This window comes from Terrapene carolina, unplaced genomic scaffold (genome assembly GCF_002925995.2).
Source record: "Terrapene carolina triunguis isolate 2854851 unplaced genomic scaffold, T_m_triunguis-2.0 Scaffold192, whole genome shotgun sequence".
In the NCBI taxonomy this organism is placed as follows: Eukaryota; Metazoa; Chordata; order Testudines; family Emydidae; genus Terrapene; species Terrapene triunguis.
Window position 1 is genome coordinate 18,815,431 of NW_020664543.1, and position 14,503 is coordinate 18,829,933.

The window sequence follows — 14,503 nt, forward strand, 5'->3', positions numbered from 1 at the left end:
AGGCCCATATCTCCCCACAAAACAAAATTAAGTGGAACTCAAGACACGGTAATGGCCTAATTGCTGTTATCACTATTCTTGGTTATTTGTATTGAGGTAACACCTAGAAGCCCCATGCATGTACCAGGGCCCTGCTGTGCTAGGCGCTGTATGAATGCAGAACAAAAAGACAGTCCTCGCCCCAAAGAACTTACAGTTTATGTGATATATTCATTTCTTTTATGTGCCAGTTTTAAAAACATTCGAAGAACGCTTTCCAGGTGTCAAAGACATCCTTTGAGTTGTTGCAAATCTGAATAGAATAGCATTAGATTACAGGAAAAAAACCTCCTCCATTCCCATAAGAGACCTGCATATTCTTTATATAGCTCACAGACCATTTTTTCCTTGCTTTATTCAGTTTGTACTAATGTGTTCATTCAGTGCCTAGGCCACATACATTCAATATAAAAACTATTATGAGAAATGTGCAAAAAACTGGTCCTCCTAATAAAAAAGACTCTTTCCACTACCCCCACATCCTTCTGCTCCTCCGATCTCTCCAGTAAAAGCCTGGGAGAACAAATGGGTCTTAGAGTGTGACCTGGAAGTTAAAAGACTTGGGGTGAACAGAAGTGGCTTCCAAGTTGAGGACCTCTTGCAATTAAATCAAGGGAATGTTAGCTAGAGCACCTCAGCTGATCTCAACACCTCCTGTATTTGGTAAGGAGAGAGCTGCTCTCCACACTAACCAGAATCCAACACATATAAAGCTTTATTTGTTAAAACTGACACTTTTGAATTACACCCAGAAATGAACTGACAGCCAGGGTCCCTGAAGCAAATACTTCTCAAAATACGGGTGGCAGCATTTTGCACTGGCTGACATTTGCAAGTTTAGCCTATCTTCACTCCACCCTCAAGACACAACATGGCAACTCTCCTTATCCTTGTGGCCAAAGCCAGGATACAGATACCCTCAGAGCCCAGGCAAGCCCCTGTTTAACTGGACAGAGATCAGCAAGGGTTGAGCATTCACACAGCACCCTCTTCCCAGGAACAGTTGCCTCCATAGCAGTTCCAGCCCCAGCTAGCTTAGGGAGTGGAAATCAACCTTAGGGAAAAGTACTTCTTAGCCATAAAGGAGAAGGCTTTAGAAAGTCAATCTTGTGAATCCTATTTAAGGAAGGCTGTGACTTTTCAGGCAGTTATTCTGGCCTGGTCAGTCCAGATTAACTCAAACCTTGGCCATTTCTAGTCTATTTCACCATTTCTTCCTAAGTAACTAAACTTTTGCCACAAAAGGATGAATTTTACTGCCTTCATTCCATTAATCATTATTGTGGCCTATCCACCGCCCCAGGTCACGTTACTGACTACCCACTTGAAACACATTAGGCTAAATTCTATCCTCAGTCATACCATGGAATCCCAACTGGGGTAGCACTGGTTTAACTGAGAACAGGAATTGGTCTATGGAGAGTTACACCTCTACCCCGATATAACGCGACCCGATATAACACGAATTCGGATAGAACGTGGTAAAGCAGTGCTCTGGGGGGGCGGGGCTGCGCACTTAGCAGGGCCGGCTCCAGGCACCAGCCGACCAAGCACATGCTTGGGGCGGCACCTTGTAAGGGGCGGCCAATCTTGGGGTGGCGGGGCGGCGCTCGGGGTTTTTTGTTTGTTTGTTTGTTTTGTTTCAGCGGGGCAGCGCTCGGGGGTTTTTTTTTTGGTTTGGCGGGGTGGCACTCGGGAGTTTTTGTTGTTGTTGTTTTGGTTCAGCGGGGTGGCGCTCGGGGGGGGGGATTGTTTTTGGTTCGGCGGGGCAGCGCTCGGGGGGGTTGGTTTTGGTTCGGCAGGGCGGCTCTGGGTTGTTTTTTTGTTTGTTTTTGGTTCAGCGGGGCGGCGCTGGGGGGGGGGGGGGTTTGTTACGGCGGGGCTTTTTAAATTATTTATTTATTTATTTATTTATGCTTGGGGCAGCAAAAAAGTTAGAGCCGGCCCTGGCACTCCGGTGGATCAAAGCAAGTTCGATATAACGCGGTTTCACCTATAACGCAGTAACATTTTTTGGCTCCCGGGGACAGCGTTATATCGAGGTAGAGGTGTATGTAGTGAAGGTAAACTGAGAACCCTACCTGCTCGGGGTTCTACAGTCCTGTTAGCACCGACATCCATGAACACAAATCGTCCGCCACCAAAATCTTCAGTGTAGTCAGACAGATAAAGCAGCGATGTATAGTCAAAGGATCCGTAGGTTACCTAGAAACAAAGAGAGCACATTAAATTACCTGACTCCAGTCTGGCCTCTCCAAAACGCAAACTCCAGATCCAATAGATCTAAGGGACTTTTCCAGTTTTTCACATCTTATTTTAGACATTAACTAAAAAGCTCTCTAACTCTGGGAACAAACTGTTCATTTCCTAGTAGCTTTAGAAAGACTATCGACCTCTGTCAGCCTAACCACTCTAGCTATTTTTTCTCCTAGGAAAAAGGATACCAGCTCCTGACCTGACATTTTGGCCTGATGTTAAAAAAGTATAGGAACACAGAGATAGATATTGTATCAAGGTGAAAACTCTGCAGGGCTGGAGATGAAAAGGATTCTCGCAATCTCTGACGGATTAGTTTCCCCTCTTATCTAATCACAGATAAGAGGGCTATTTGGGCAACTCACCTTTCACTCCCTCACCCTTTCTCCCTTTCATCTGCTAGCATACAAGGACTCAGATGTGCTGATGATTCAGATCTTCCAAGTAGACTTACTTCTGTTAGAGGAACAGATCCTCTTTTTTACTTTGTTTTGTTAAAAAAGTTCACAGATGGCTTTGGAAATAAAATGTTTTTCTACAAAGCACTGAGGACCACATGTTTTAAGTTCATCACACGCTGTGCCTTTTAAATGTCATAATGCCCTTCGGACTGTCTTTGTCCTTAACAATTTCTTTTTTTTTTTTACATTACTAATTTTGCTTGATACCTGGGTTCAAGAGGAACAAATTAGAACTATTCAGATCAATAAATGCCTTGCAAACCCATAAACTGTCTTGACATTTCCAGTTCAAATTATTATTTTTTTAAAGTATAGGTGCACCAGTGTCAGATAAAGCCAAAATTTTGACTGAGTCGTAGTTGCATACATGAGCAATGACTATAAGAGAGAGAATAAAATGAGATTTGGAGAAAATTAAGATACCAGATGGAGGATGAGGCTCTTCTTTACATTTATTTCATTTAGCTATTTTGAGCCTAAGGATTTAAAAGAAAAGTTACATCAGAAAAAACAAGCTGTATTAAAATCTAAATCTGGAGTAAGGGAATTTCAGCCTTTCCCTTTATCCTCTTTGTCTAAACCACATTACAAATGCAAGGCAATGTGGAAGGGCATTAAAGAAAGTGATGTTATTAATGACATTTTAGTCCCAATACCCTGAAGGTTCATCAACTTTTTCAGGCTAGTAATAAATCCCCACTCCATAATTCTGTCTTCCTTGCAGCCAATACTGCAGAGACACCTTCAGCTAAAAGGACATGTTGGCTTGCACTGGAGATAAGACCACAGGTTGCTTCAGGAATGGGAAGGCTGCCTCTCTCATTTCACACTCGTTCAGTGCGACTTACTGAGAGAGAGACTTAAGAGAGAGCTCTCTTACATGCTTGCAAGTCTCAGGCTTTAGGGGCTTTTATTATGGTATACAATCAACAGTGCAGTGCTCCTCTCTCCCTCAGTGATGTCCTCCATTCTCTCTCAACCTACCCCATCAACTCTGACCCTATGACCTACAAAAAAATGGCCATGTGGCTACCTATACTTTTTCAGACACTGAAAAGGGGACATTCCTCTGACTGCAAACGAAGTTAGTATATACAGTTCCTCCTCCTAATTTATAAACTTGAAAAAGAAATTGTAAAACCTTATTTGTCTATTTCAGAGTAGCAGCCGTGTTAGTCTGTATCTGCAAAAAGAACAGGAGTACTTGTGGCACCTTAGAGACTAACAAATTTATTAGAGCATAAGCTACAACCCACGAAAGCTTATGCTCTACTAAATTTGTTAGTCTCTAAGGTGCCACAAGTACTCCTGTTCTTATTTGTCTATGTTTTCAGCAAGGCTCTGGCCAGTCCTCTGCAAAACCAATTTTTCAGCAATAGTGCATTTGTACTAGTGATACTAACCAGTGAAGAGCTGGTGTTGGGTTTTTTTGTTTAGTCAGCATGTCCATCTAACCTTTAGCAGCAAATAGCTTTTTCTATTACTGTTCTTCACGATTGCTAGCACTCAAAGGTAGATCAGTATTAAGAAGTGGTGACACTTTATAAGTGGTCACTGAATGACACTAAATTATAACAGCCTCTCTGGAATAACACAACATCCTATGAATATCAAATGCATTTATTATCCCACTAACATTAAATATCAAAAGGCTAAATAAATTACATGGGAAAAAAACCTCTATTATAATTGAAACCAACTAATAAAAATCATACTGACAACTACAGACAGATCAATTTTCAAAAGTTCTTTATGAATAATTTAACTTAAAACATATGGATGTGGCAAAGCAAAGATCATTTAGACATTTCTGCTAGTTAGTTTGCACAGTCATACAGCATGAGCCAACAGAAACTCTCTAAAGTGCACTATGCTAATCTGTACACCCTTTATAATTTCATACCAAAATGACAGCTTTAATAGCAGATGCTAATTTAGGCCTCATGTTACTAAAACTGCTTTATTTTTTCAATGACAATATGATTAGCACATTATGAAATGTTATATGTTAAACTAAATTACAACTGTCAAAATTAAGTTATTTTGTAATGGATCCTCGATTTTTTTTTTTTAAATTTTGTTTATTTGCTTACTCACCAATTTGATCATTTCAGTAATTTGAAATAGGTTTCCCTGTTATCATTAGCAAGGATATACTTTTTATTCGTGTTGTGCTTCAAGATACAGAGACTAATGTGAATAGGACTGAATTTGTACTCTATCCATTTTCCAATCACACGGTCCATGGCATATGAGGAAACTGATAGATCAGTAAACTGGTTCTGAGCCCAAAATAAGAACCCCATTCAAATGCAAACCAGCTATGATGCAGAAAAACTGCCTTCTTACAGAGATGAACAACTGTGGCCCCTATTGGCATTCAGATCTGTTCAGGCAATACCTGGAGCACATTCAGAGCCCCACTGAACTCTCTGGAACACTCTGTACAAAACCCTAGGAGATAAAGTGCTTTCCCAGACAGCAGGTGGAGATGTGGGGCATTTTTGTTTAAAGTTCAGCACATTGCATTATCAGTAGCAGAGAGGGAAAGAAAGGTGGGGTACTGATTATGTTTCACAATCAATTCTTGAATGGCTTGGCAGGTGGATAAGAATTATATTCAGAGACATTCTGACACTTTAAAAAAAGTCTAACAAATCTATGGTTTTAAACACTCTCCTCCCCCAACCATTCACCAAGAATTAGAGGTAAAGAACTGGTGCTTGTAAATGAAGCTGTTTATTTACAGACCCAAAATAGCAACATTTCATCATCAACCACTAATAACCTTCAGTCTTTATCACGTACCTATCATTTGATATGATCTGATTTCTAATAGCATCTGTGACGGGTTGGACCCCCCTTCTGGGGTGCCACCAGATGTGCAGGGGTCCCAAAGCCCGCCAGTCCTACCAGCCTGGGTTTTCCTTGCACTGGGTTGCTGTGCCAGGCTCTCAAGCCCCTTTCTAGCACACACCCAGGCAAGGCCATGTGTGCAGCTGCAGACAGACTGAAATCAGCTAAGGGAATGGCCAGCACTCCAGTGCACACACCACCAGGAGTGTAAACCCCAGAATAAGATTGTCTTGCACTGTATAGAAAGATCTGCATAGCGCAAGCTCATAGAAATTCACCCTCTCCCTCAATGAGGAGAGAGATATGCAAAGCTTTTTGCCACCCTTATATGAATTGCACAAACTGGGTTTTGAAATAAACAAGAAATAAGTTTATTAACTACAAAAGGTAAATTTTAAGGGATAGCAAACAGAACAAAACAGATTACTGAGCAAATAAAACAAAACACTCAAGCTAAGCTTAATATACTCAAGAAACAGGTTACAAAATGTATTTTCCCACCCTAAATGTTGGTTTAGGTAGGTTGCAGAGTTTCTGTAGTTTAGAGTTCCAGTTATTTCTCTTTACAGACTGGACCCCCGTCTCAGCCTGGACTCAGCCCCTGCCTTTCCCTTCAGGTGTTTTTAGCAATCTTCCTTCTTGGATGGGGAGGCAATTAAGAAGAGTCTTGATTGCCTTACTCCCCAGCCTTAAAGAGAATTTACATAAGGCGGGAACCCTTTGTTTCCAGTGGAAAAATACCAACAGTGCCTAAATGTGTTACTCCGTACCAGGTGACATTATCAGATGACCCATCAGCGTCAAAGCAACATCCCAGGAAGCTCCTCAGGATGGTGGGATATAAGTATCTTCAAAGTTCTATTGTCCTTCTTAAATGGCTCATTCAGGCTGATTGCCTACTATCTGGTGGGCATTCCCCCAAATACACACACAGTTGTAATTGTTACAAAGTCAATATTCCTAACCTCAGATACAGAAATGATACATGAATACAAATTGGATAAACACATTCAGTAGATCATAACCTTTTCAATGATACCTCACATGACCCATCTTGCATAAAACATATCTTAGTTATGCCATATTCATATCATAATATTTCTATGACAAATATGGGGTGTAACGTCACAGCATCTACATTCAACAACAACCTCTCTTCTCAATCACAAGCTAACTCTCTTTTCTAGCACACTTTTCCCCCCTGACTTCACTTTTGGCCCTGTCTTCTTCTTAGCATATGTGCAACGTGCCTCAAGTGGCACACAACCAGGATTCATCACCAAATTTGGTCTACGGGTTGGATCATCAGCTTTCCCGGCCCAGGCGCTGATGGGGACCACGACATGAACGCTGATCCATGTCCCCCCTTGGCCCTATAAAAATACTGAAGTATCCTTTTTATGTGCATATATGGTGCTTAAATAAATAATATTAAATAATAGTACTACATACATAGATAAATTCATTCAAGATGCAATGTTTGGATCCTTATTTCAAACACCTCTATGTTCAAGCAAAATGCTAATAAAAAGGAAATGTTATCAGAGCAAAAAGTCTTCAGAAACTTTTTGACAGAAACACTGAAAACAATCAGGAAGTTGCCACAACGTGCATAGACCAACTGACTGGGGGAGACTTCAACAGAGCATCCCCGAGGATTTAAACTGGATATTTCACTCCTGCTGTGGTAAATGTAACTTAAGGAATGTTATGGAAAGATTAAATCATCTTTTTTTCCCATTCTCCCATCTGTAGATACACCACTTACCATAAAACCACTTGAATTTGGATGCTTGTGGTTTTGGAGAGCCACTAGATCTGAGATATTTTGAGGGCTTGGAGCAGTAATTTTACACTCACACATTCCCTTGTGAGCTCACACACACATAAGGAATTGCAAACTTTAAATTTGTCTCAATATTGGTTTGCAAGAGTGGGTCATAACACAAAAAGTGTTTTAAAATTATTTTTTGTAATAATAAGTAGAGTTCCATTGTATGCATCATACAAGTGAGTTTATATAGCAGTATTAAAAACCCTAAGTATGCAAATGTCATGAAATAGACATCCCACTAAAAAAATATGAGATTGGCTTAAAATCATGATACTTTTAAAAAAATAAATAAATTTGGGATTCTTTTTATTTGCCTTTTGAATCTTTAAGTTATACCCTGTTTACGCTTTCCATCTTTTCTATACCAAGGTGCAAACAGTACGACCTAGTGGTTGAAGAAGAATCAGAGGCCAGTACCAGAGGTGGTCAGGAGACAAGCCAATGATCAGAGCCAGGAGTTAGGAATCAGGAGATCAGAGGTAGGCAGGGACTAAGGCTGGAGTGGAGCAGGCAAGAGGTGGAGCAAGGGCCGGGCAAAAAGCAGGTCTGGCACAGCTGCAGCCATGGAGCGCATTGAGCAGCCAGTGTACTGCTGTTGCTACAGGGCTTAAATGGTGATCTATTGGTTCTTCTGACCATTCAGGGAGTACAGTCACTTAGTGAGGGTTTATTGGTCCCAACTGAGTTCACTGGGTTGCAAGGCAACCAAGCTCAGAGGCAGCTGTGTTCCTGACATTTTCTCTGCAACCAGAAACTAAAATGTTACCCTCTTTTTTTTTTTAAACAAACACTGAGATTCTCATGACTCCAGAAGTTGAGGATTCAAGAGAAATCCAAATATCGCAGTAATTGGCAATGAGGAATAGTATAATCTAATCTCAAAATAAGCATTGCAAACCAGTAATAAACTGGGATCAGAGAGATCAGGGGCACAAATTGTTTACAAATATTTAGATTACTTCTGTCTATGGGACAGTTATTTTTCTGCTCTATTTTATATCTGCAGTCCTCCAAGAGGCATTATGAATGTTAATATTCTGCTAAAGTCTTCCTCAGTTTTGTCTGTATAACAGGAAAGACATTTAAAGCAGTAGTATACATATATACATTTGATTCTGGTTTTATATTTATTTCAATTTGTAATTGAAAAAGCAGAGATCTGGAGGACCATGAAATATGTGTAAGTGAGGCCTCCTTTGCATGGCATCAAACATGTTATCTAAGCCAGCACATTGTGTTCCATACAGTGCTGTCACTTAAAACCTAGCAGATGCACAGGACGAAATGCAGGTATTCAATGGGAAGCACCACACTGTAACCCACATTTTCGATTCCTTTTTGGAAAGACTGGCACTGTCACTTTTTATGCTACAATAGGCACTTGACTTGAGAATGCACAAAGGTAGGCAGCAACTTTAGCAGGAGCTGAGGGTGCTCAGTACTTTACAGGAATAGGCCCAAGAGCTGCCACTCATAGGTGGGCTTAGCCATTTTCCCAAAGCTTCTGCCCATCTACAAGATTCACACATTTTTACAGCTTACTAAACCCATGTTCAGGTCATCTGGTTCCAGTGAACGGTATGTCTGTGTTATCTATTAGAGAATGTAAGATTCATAAGGAAGGGACAGTAACATCCCCTCAGTCTTGTACAGCATTGGACGCAGCCCATGCTCAATAATGAGAAGTTCAATGGACTATCTATGTTTTCAAAAACTGGAATCTGTTATTTTAGGTTTTTTTGCAGGAAAATATGTGAAAGATCCAAGAGACTCTTTTTTACTTTTTTTAGACTGAGGCATCACAGTTTATTTCCTATTCTAGGAAAAGGTCAAACTGTGGTCTCAAAAAATACCACTGTATGGTAACTGTTGGCAAACGCTGACTTTTTAAGTAGTGATCACTGTAGCTTCAGGAGCACGAAAAAGATAAATAATGTAGTTATCAAGGAAGAGGATTAGTCTTATGGCATGTCTACACAGTCACTTACTATGCAGCAGGCTGGTGTGCCAATCCACCTCACACTAGTGTGCCACGCACTAGCTGTCCGTGTGAATGCTGCTGTTGCACACTGAAAGTTCAATCCTTAGTGTGCTATGACCTACTGCAGTTTTAACAGCCCTTACAAAATACTAATAGCTGATATCCTATAACTTTTAATAAGATTCCCCAGGCAGATTTTTGTATCCCCTGCCAAATGCCCAAAGATCTTTCTTAATGCAAGAGGGAGCTAGGATTCCTTATTATTACATGCTACAAGAGAGCAGCATCACAGTTTGTCTACAGTGTTTCTGCATTATTTTAATTAACAGGACAGGATGCTGAACTGTTCAAAATTCACTATAGAACTGTGGGTGGCTGGAGGGTATTAATTTCACTTAAATGCAGTTTAAATAATAAATACAATGGAAAAAAAATCCAAGCAATAGCCTATGGGAATGTATGGGTGAGATATAGGAGCATTCCCATATTTTTGTATCTGCACCAGCTGTGCCCTCCAAATGTCCTTATTGACAGATAGTTAATGGGGAAAGAGAATAATTTGCATGTCAATATAACAGGGGTGTGACATGAAACAATAAAGACCCTCTGCCTCCAAATTTTCTTCAAAATATCAAGTTGAGATGATCTTTGGTGATCCAAAATTTTGGCAATACACCTCTACCCCAATATAACGCAACCCGATATAACACGAATTCGGATATAACGCTCCGGGAGGGCGGGGCTCCGCACTCCAGTGGATCAAAGCAAGTTCGATATAACATGGTTTCACCTATAACGCAGTAAGATTTTTTGGCTCCCGAGGACAGCGTTATATCGAGGTAGAGGTGTATTTTGGAAATTATTCTGCCATATTCATTGGTGCAACAGGATGGGATTCACCCAGTGTTGTCAACGCTTATAATTTTGTCGTGAGTTTCCTGATAATTATTGTTTTCCTTAAAGTCCCAGCTCCTGAAATCAAGTGGATTTGTGATGCTTTCAGCCTTCATTCTTAAAGAAAAAGTAAGTTTCTAGCCCTTGTGGCTGTGAAGAAAGCTTCAAAATGTAATCCCAGTGAATCCTAAAGGCTCAAAAAGCAGAAGGCAAATAAAAATCTATTATTTTTATATAATCTCATGATTTTTGAACATTTGGGGTTGACAATACTGTTCACCTCTCTCGCTCTCTCTCTCTCCCAAAAAAGGCCAATTCCTGAAGTCTTGTTAAAGCAATCAGCACCTAGTAAGTAATTAAATAGAATAATTTGTTCCTCTGCAAGGGGAATGCATCTGAAATCTTAAAGCACTCTTAAGTATCCCATGGAAACTGAAAGGGTGACTAGCATGCTAAGCTTTCATTGATCTTTACTTAATTTTCTAGCACTCAAAAAAGCCATGTTTTGGAAGGACACTAGGAAATGCTATTGCTCTTCACTATATAGAAACTCTTGATATCTAGATCTACAGCCTATACAATTCCCCCTGCTTTTCCAATTATAGCCTGTAAACGCACAGTGAAATTTTCCAATCCTGTGCTCCCCACAGGAGACAGAAGAGATTTAAAAACACACTTCAAGCAGATTGGACTGAAGAAAATAAATCAATGGCATATCTTCCAATCTACAAAAATTGTCTATCACATCTAGCCTTCCCTGAAATATATGTTCCGGCTTATTAACCTTTTCCTCGGAATTCACCTACTTTGCCTCCTGCATAGCAGTAAATTTTAACTGATGCATTGCCAAAATAACCATAATTAATCAATTTCATTCTGTTTAAACACACCCTGATAATTAAGGAATATATGTAAACTACTGCTCCTCTCTAAGGCCGCAATCCCGAACACACCCCTAAGTAACCTTAGGCTCACAAGTGGCCCCAAACCTATTGTACTTAATGGGACAACTCATGTGCATAAGGGTTGGGAGGATTGGGACATCATAAAAGATGGGGACAGGAAGGAATTATGTATTAGACACCTTAAATGGGAGAGGGGATCCAAATGCTACAACAGTAGCTTTGCTATGACTAGGTTTCCCCCAGATCCTTGGATCTTGACACTGAGCTGTCAAGTCCTTCTCTATCAGCTGTTGGTGTCCACACTACCCTGCTTCTGCCAGTGATGCATGTCCTCACCAAGAACACTTGTACCAACTTAAGTGAGGCATTGTGGGGCACTGACAGCTGAGTGAGGGGCACTGACAGCTGCGCGGGGCTCACAGCTGGAGCCACACACCCACCTCGGGGTGACAGCCTGAGCTGTGAGCCCAGCAGGGGCTCAAATTCACAGCATGGAGAATACCAGCAGTGAAATTGACATTCTTGTCACTTTCCTGGCTCCAGCTGTGAACCCCGCCCTGCTGCTCTGAGCCAGAGGCAGCCGTGAAACTGACAAGAATGACAGCCAACAGCCAATGTAAGTAACGCAGTGTGTACAGGGACACTGCATCACCCTAACTACACCAAGGTAAATGCTATGCTTCTCATGAAGATAAAGTTATGATGTCGGTGTAGCAGGCCACTTATTTGGACGAAGCAGCATTCTAGTGTAGACACCGACACAATGAGGTCGACGTAAGGCAGCTTACGTTGACTTAATTCTCTAGCGTAGACTAAGCCATATCCTGAGAACAACAGAGTATTATAACTGAGCCACCAATGAGTAAGCAAGAAACAGTCTTTGAAGAACACTGAGTGTGGAGGAGGTTATTTAAAACAAAACAAAAAAACAAAAAAGCCCAACAAAACATGAATCTGGGTCCTGCCACAGACCAGTAGAAGGACAATCAATTCCTGGCAAGCAAACTTCTCTTATTTGGGCATCTTATAGTCTGGCTAGTTCCAGCTAGACTGAGGATGATAGAGGGATTAAACCAGTGGTTTGCTAAGATCCAGAACAACTGCCGGGTTTTTTTAACCTCAAAGAAGACCTTGTACCTGAACAATCAGATTCAGACCCATGAAGTAGGCTAAATAAGGCAGCTTTATTATTTCACTTTTCAATATTTTTTTGCTCTAGTTTCTGAATGAGACATTTTGCTGATTTTAGTAAGACCTGTTATACCTGTAAGGCTCTGAAAGCAAATATTAGTTATAATGGGCACATAATCATTTCTTGTACAGCAAATGTTTGAAATGCTATTACAACCATATATATATATATATAAATAAATACATATAAAAATAAAAATAGGAACCACACGCTGTAATAGGATTTAAAATATAAATATAAGAGTTATGTATTATTATTTAAAAGCTATGCAAAAGCTAGGTATTATTATTATTTTGCTTCAATATATAGGGAAACACATGCAGATGCTCATGAAGGTGTAAAAGTATTAGTGGATATGCCTCATGTTTTATTCACCAACATTCACGGAATTACAGAAATGTAAATCTGGAAACGATCTCAAGAGTCATCTAGTCCTTCCTACCAATCCCCACGCTGAGGCAGGACCAAGTACACACTGACCATCCCTGACAAGTGTTTGTTTAACCTGTTCTCAAAAGTCTCCAATGAAGGCGATTCCACAACCTCCCAACTCCCTATTCCAAAACTTAATTATCCTTATAATTAAGAAGTTTTTCCTAATATCTAACTAAATCTCCCTTGCTGCAAATTAAGCCCATTATTTCTTGTCCTACCTCCAGTGGACATGGAGAACAATCGATCACCGTCCTCTTTATAACAGCTCTTAACATACTTGAAGACTGTTATCAGGTCCTCCCCCACGCCTCCGTCTTTTTTTCCTCACAACTAAACATGACCAGGTCATGTTTTTGGAAATTTTTATCATTTTTGTTGCTCTCTATTGGACTCTTTCCAGTTTTTCCACCATCTTTCTTAAAGTGTGGCACCCAGAACTGGACACACTACTCCAGCTGAGGACTCTCCAGTGCCAAGTAGAGTGGAACAATTACCTCCCATGTCTTACATATGGCACTCCTGTTAATACACCCAGAACATTAGCCTTTTTCATAACTGGCTACATTGTTGGCTCATGTTTGATTTGTGATCCATTGTAACCCCCGATCCTTTTCAGCAGTACTACTCCTTAGCCAGTTATTCCCCATTTTATAGTTGTGCTTTTGATTCTTTCTTCCTAAGAAAAGTACTTTTAAACTTGCATTTATTGAATTTCATCTTGTTGACAAATCTCAAAAAACCTTGGAAGAAGAAATGTCAATGGCCAGGAGCTGATTAAAAAAAACAACTCAAAAATTAAATAGTAATATATTCAGGGAGGTAAGATTATTACCACTCAGAGGGAACAGCATTGATTATGACTTCCAAAGCATAAAAATCGATAATAGATTGGGAGCCAATTAATCGTTGATTGCTTCGAGCTAGGTTTCAAAACACAATACATGAAACTGATATTTATACAATGTTACACACCAGACAGCTATAATAAGATCAATTCTGCAGTTGCCTACAAACTCTGACAGTATTCCCAAGCATAACACCTGCTTAGTAATGGGAGACTTTGATTACAAGATTGGGAACAACAACAACAGAGTGGTGAAAGCAATGGCCAAGCATACCATGGTTCCCAAAATCAGAACAGCAAATGACTTCTAGGATTGTGGCTGGTGTCTGGGCTCATAATGGGTGGAACACTACAGTAACTCCTCGCTTTGTAATTATGTTCCTGAAAAATGCTACTTTAAGAGAAAGGATGTTAAGTGAATCCAATTTCCCCATAAGAATTAATGTAAATAGGGGGGTTAGGTTCCAGGGAAATTTTTTTCGCCAGACAAAAAAGCTAAACACACACACATAAATACACACACACACACACACGTATACACAGTATATGTTTTAAACAAACAATTTAATACTGTACACAGCAATGATGATTGTGAAGCTTGGTTGAGGTGGTGGAGTCAGAGGGTGGGATATTTCCCAGGGAATGCCTTACTGCCAAATGATGAACTAGCACTCGGCTGAGCCCTCAAGGGTTAACACATTATTGTTAATGTAGCCTCACACTCTACAAGGCAGCAAGAATGGAGAGAGGAGACACAGCATGGCAGAGAGAGATAGAGACTGTGTGTGTGTGTGTGTGTGTGTGTG

The 14,503-nt window shown here is 40.3% G+C and overlaps 1 protein-coding gene across 1 annotated transcript in view; it reads right to left on the minus strand.

The window, feature by feature from the left end:
- OGFOD3 (2-oxoglutarate and iron dependent oxygenase domain containing 3) overlaps nucleotides 1-14,503 on the minus strand; it is a 90,871-nt gene that overhangs the window by 24,054 nt on the left and 52,314 nt on the right. Inside the window, exon 8 of the mRNA XM_024217590.3 lies at nucleotides 2,121-2,244. Within this exon, the coding sequence (XP_024073358.1) occupies nucleotides 2,121-2,244 (124 nt within the window). The remainder of the gene's footprint in view (nucleotides 1-2,120; nucleotides 2,245-14,503) is intronic.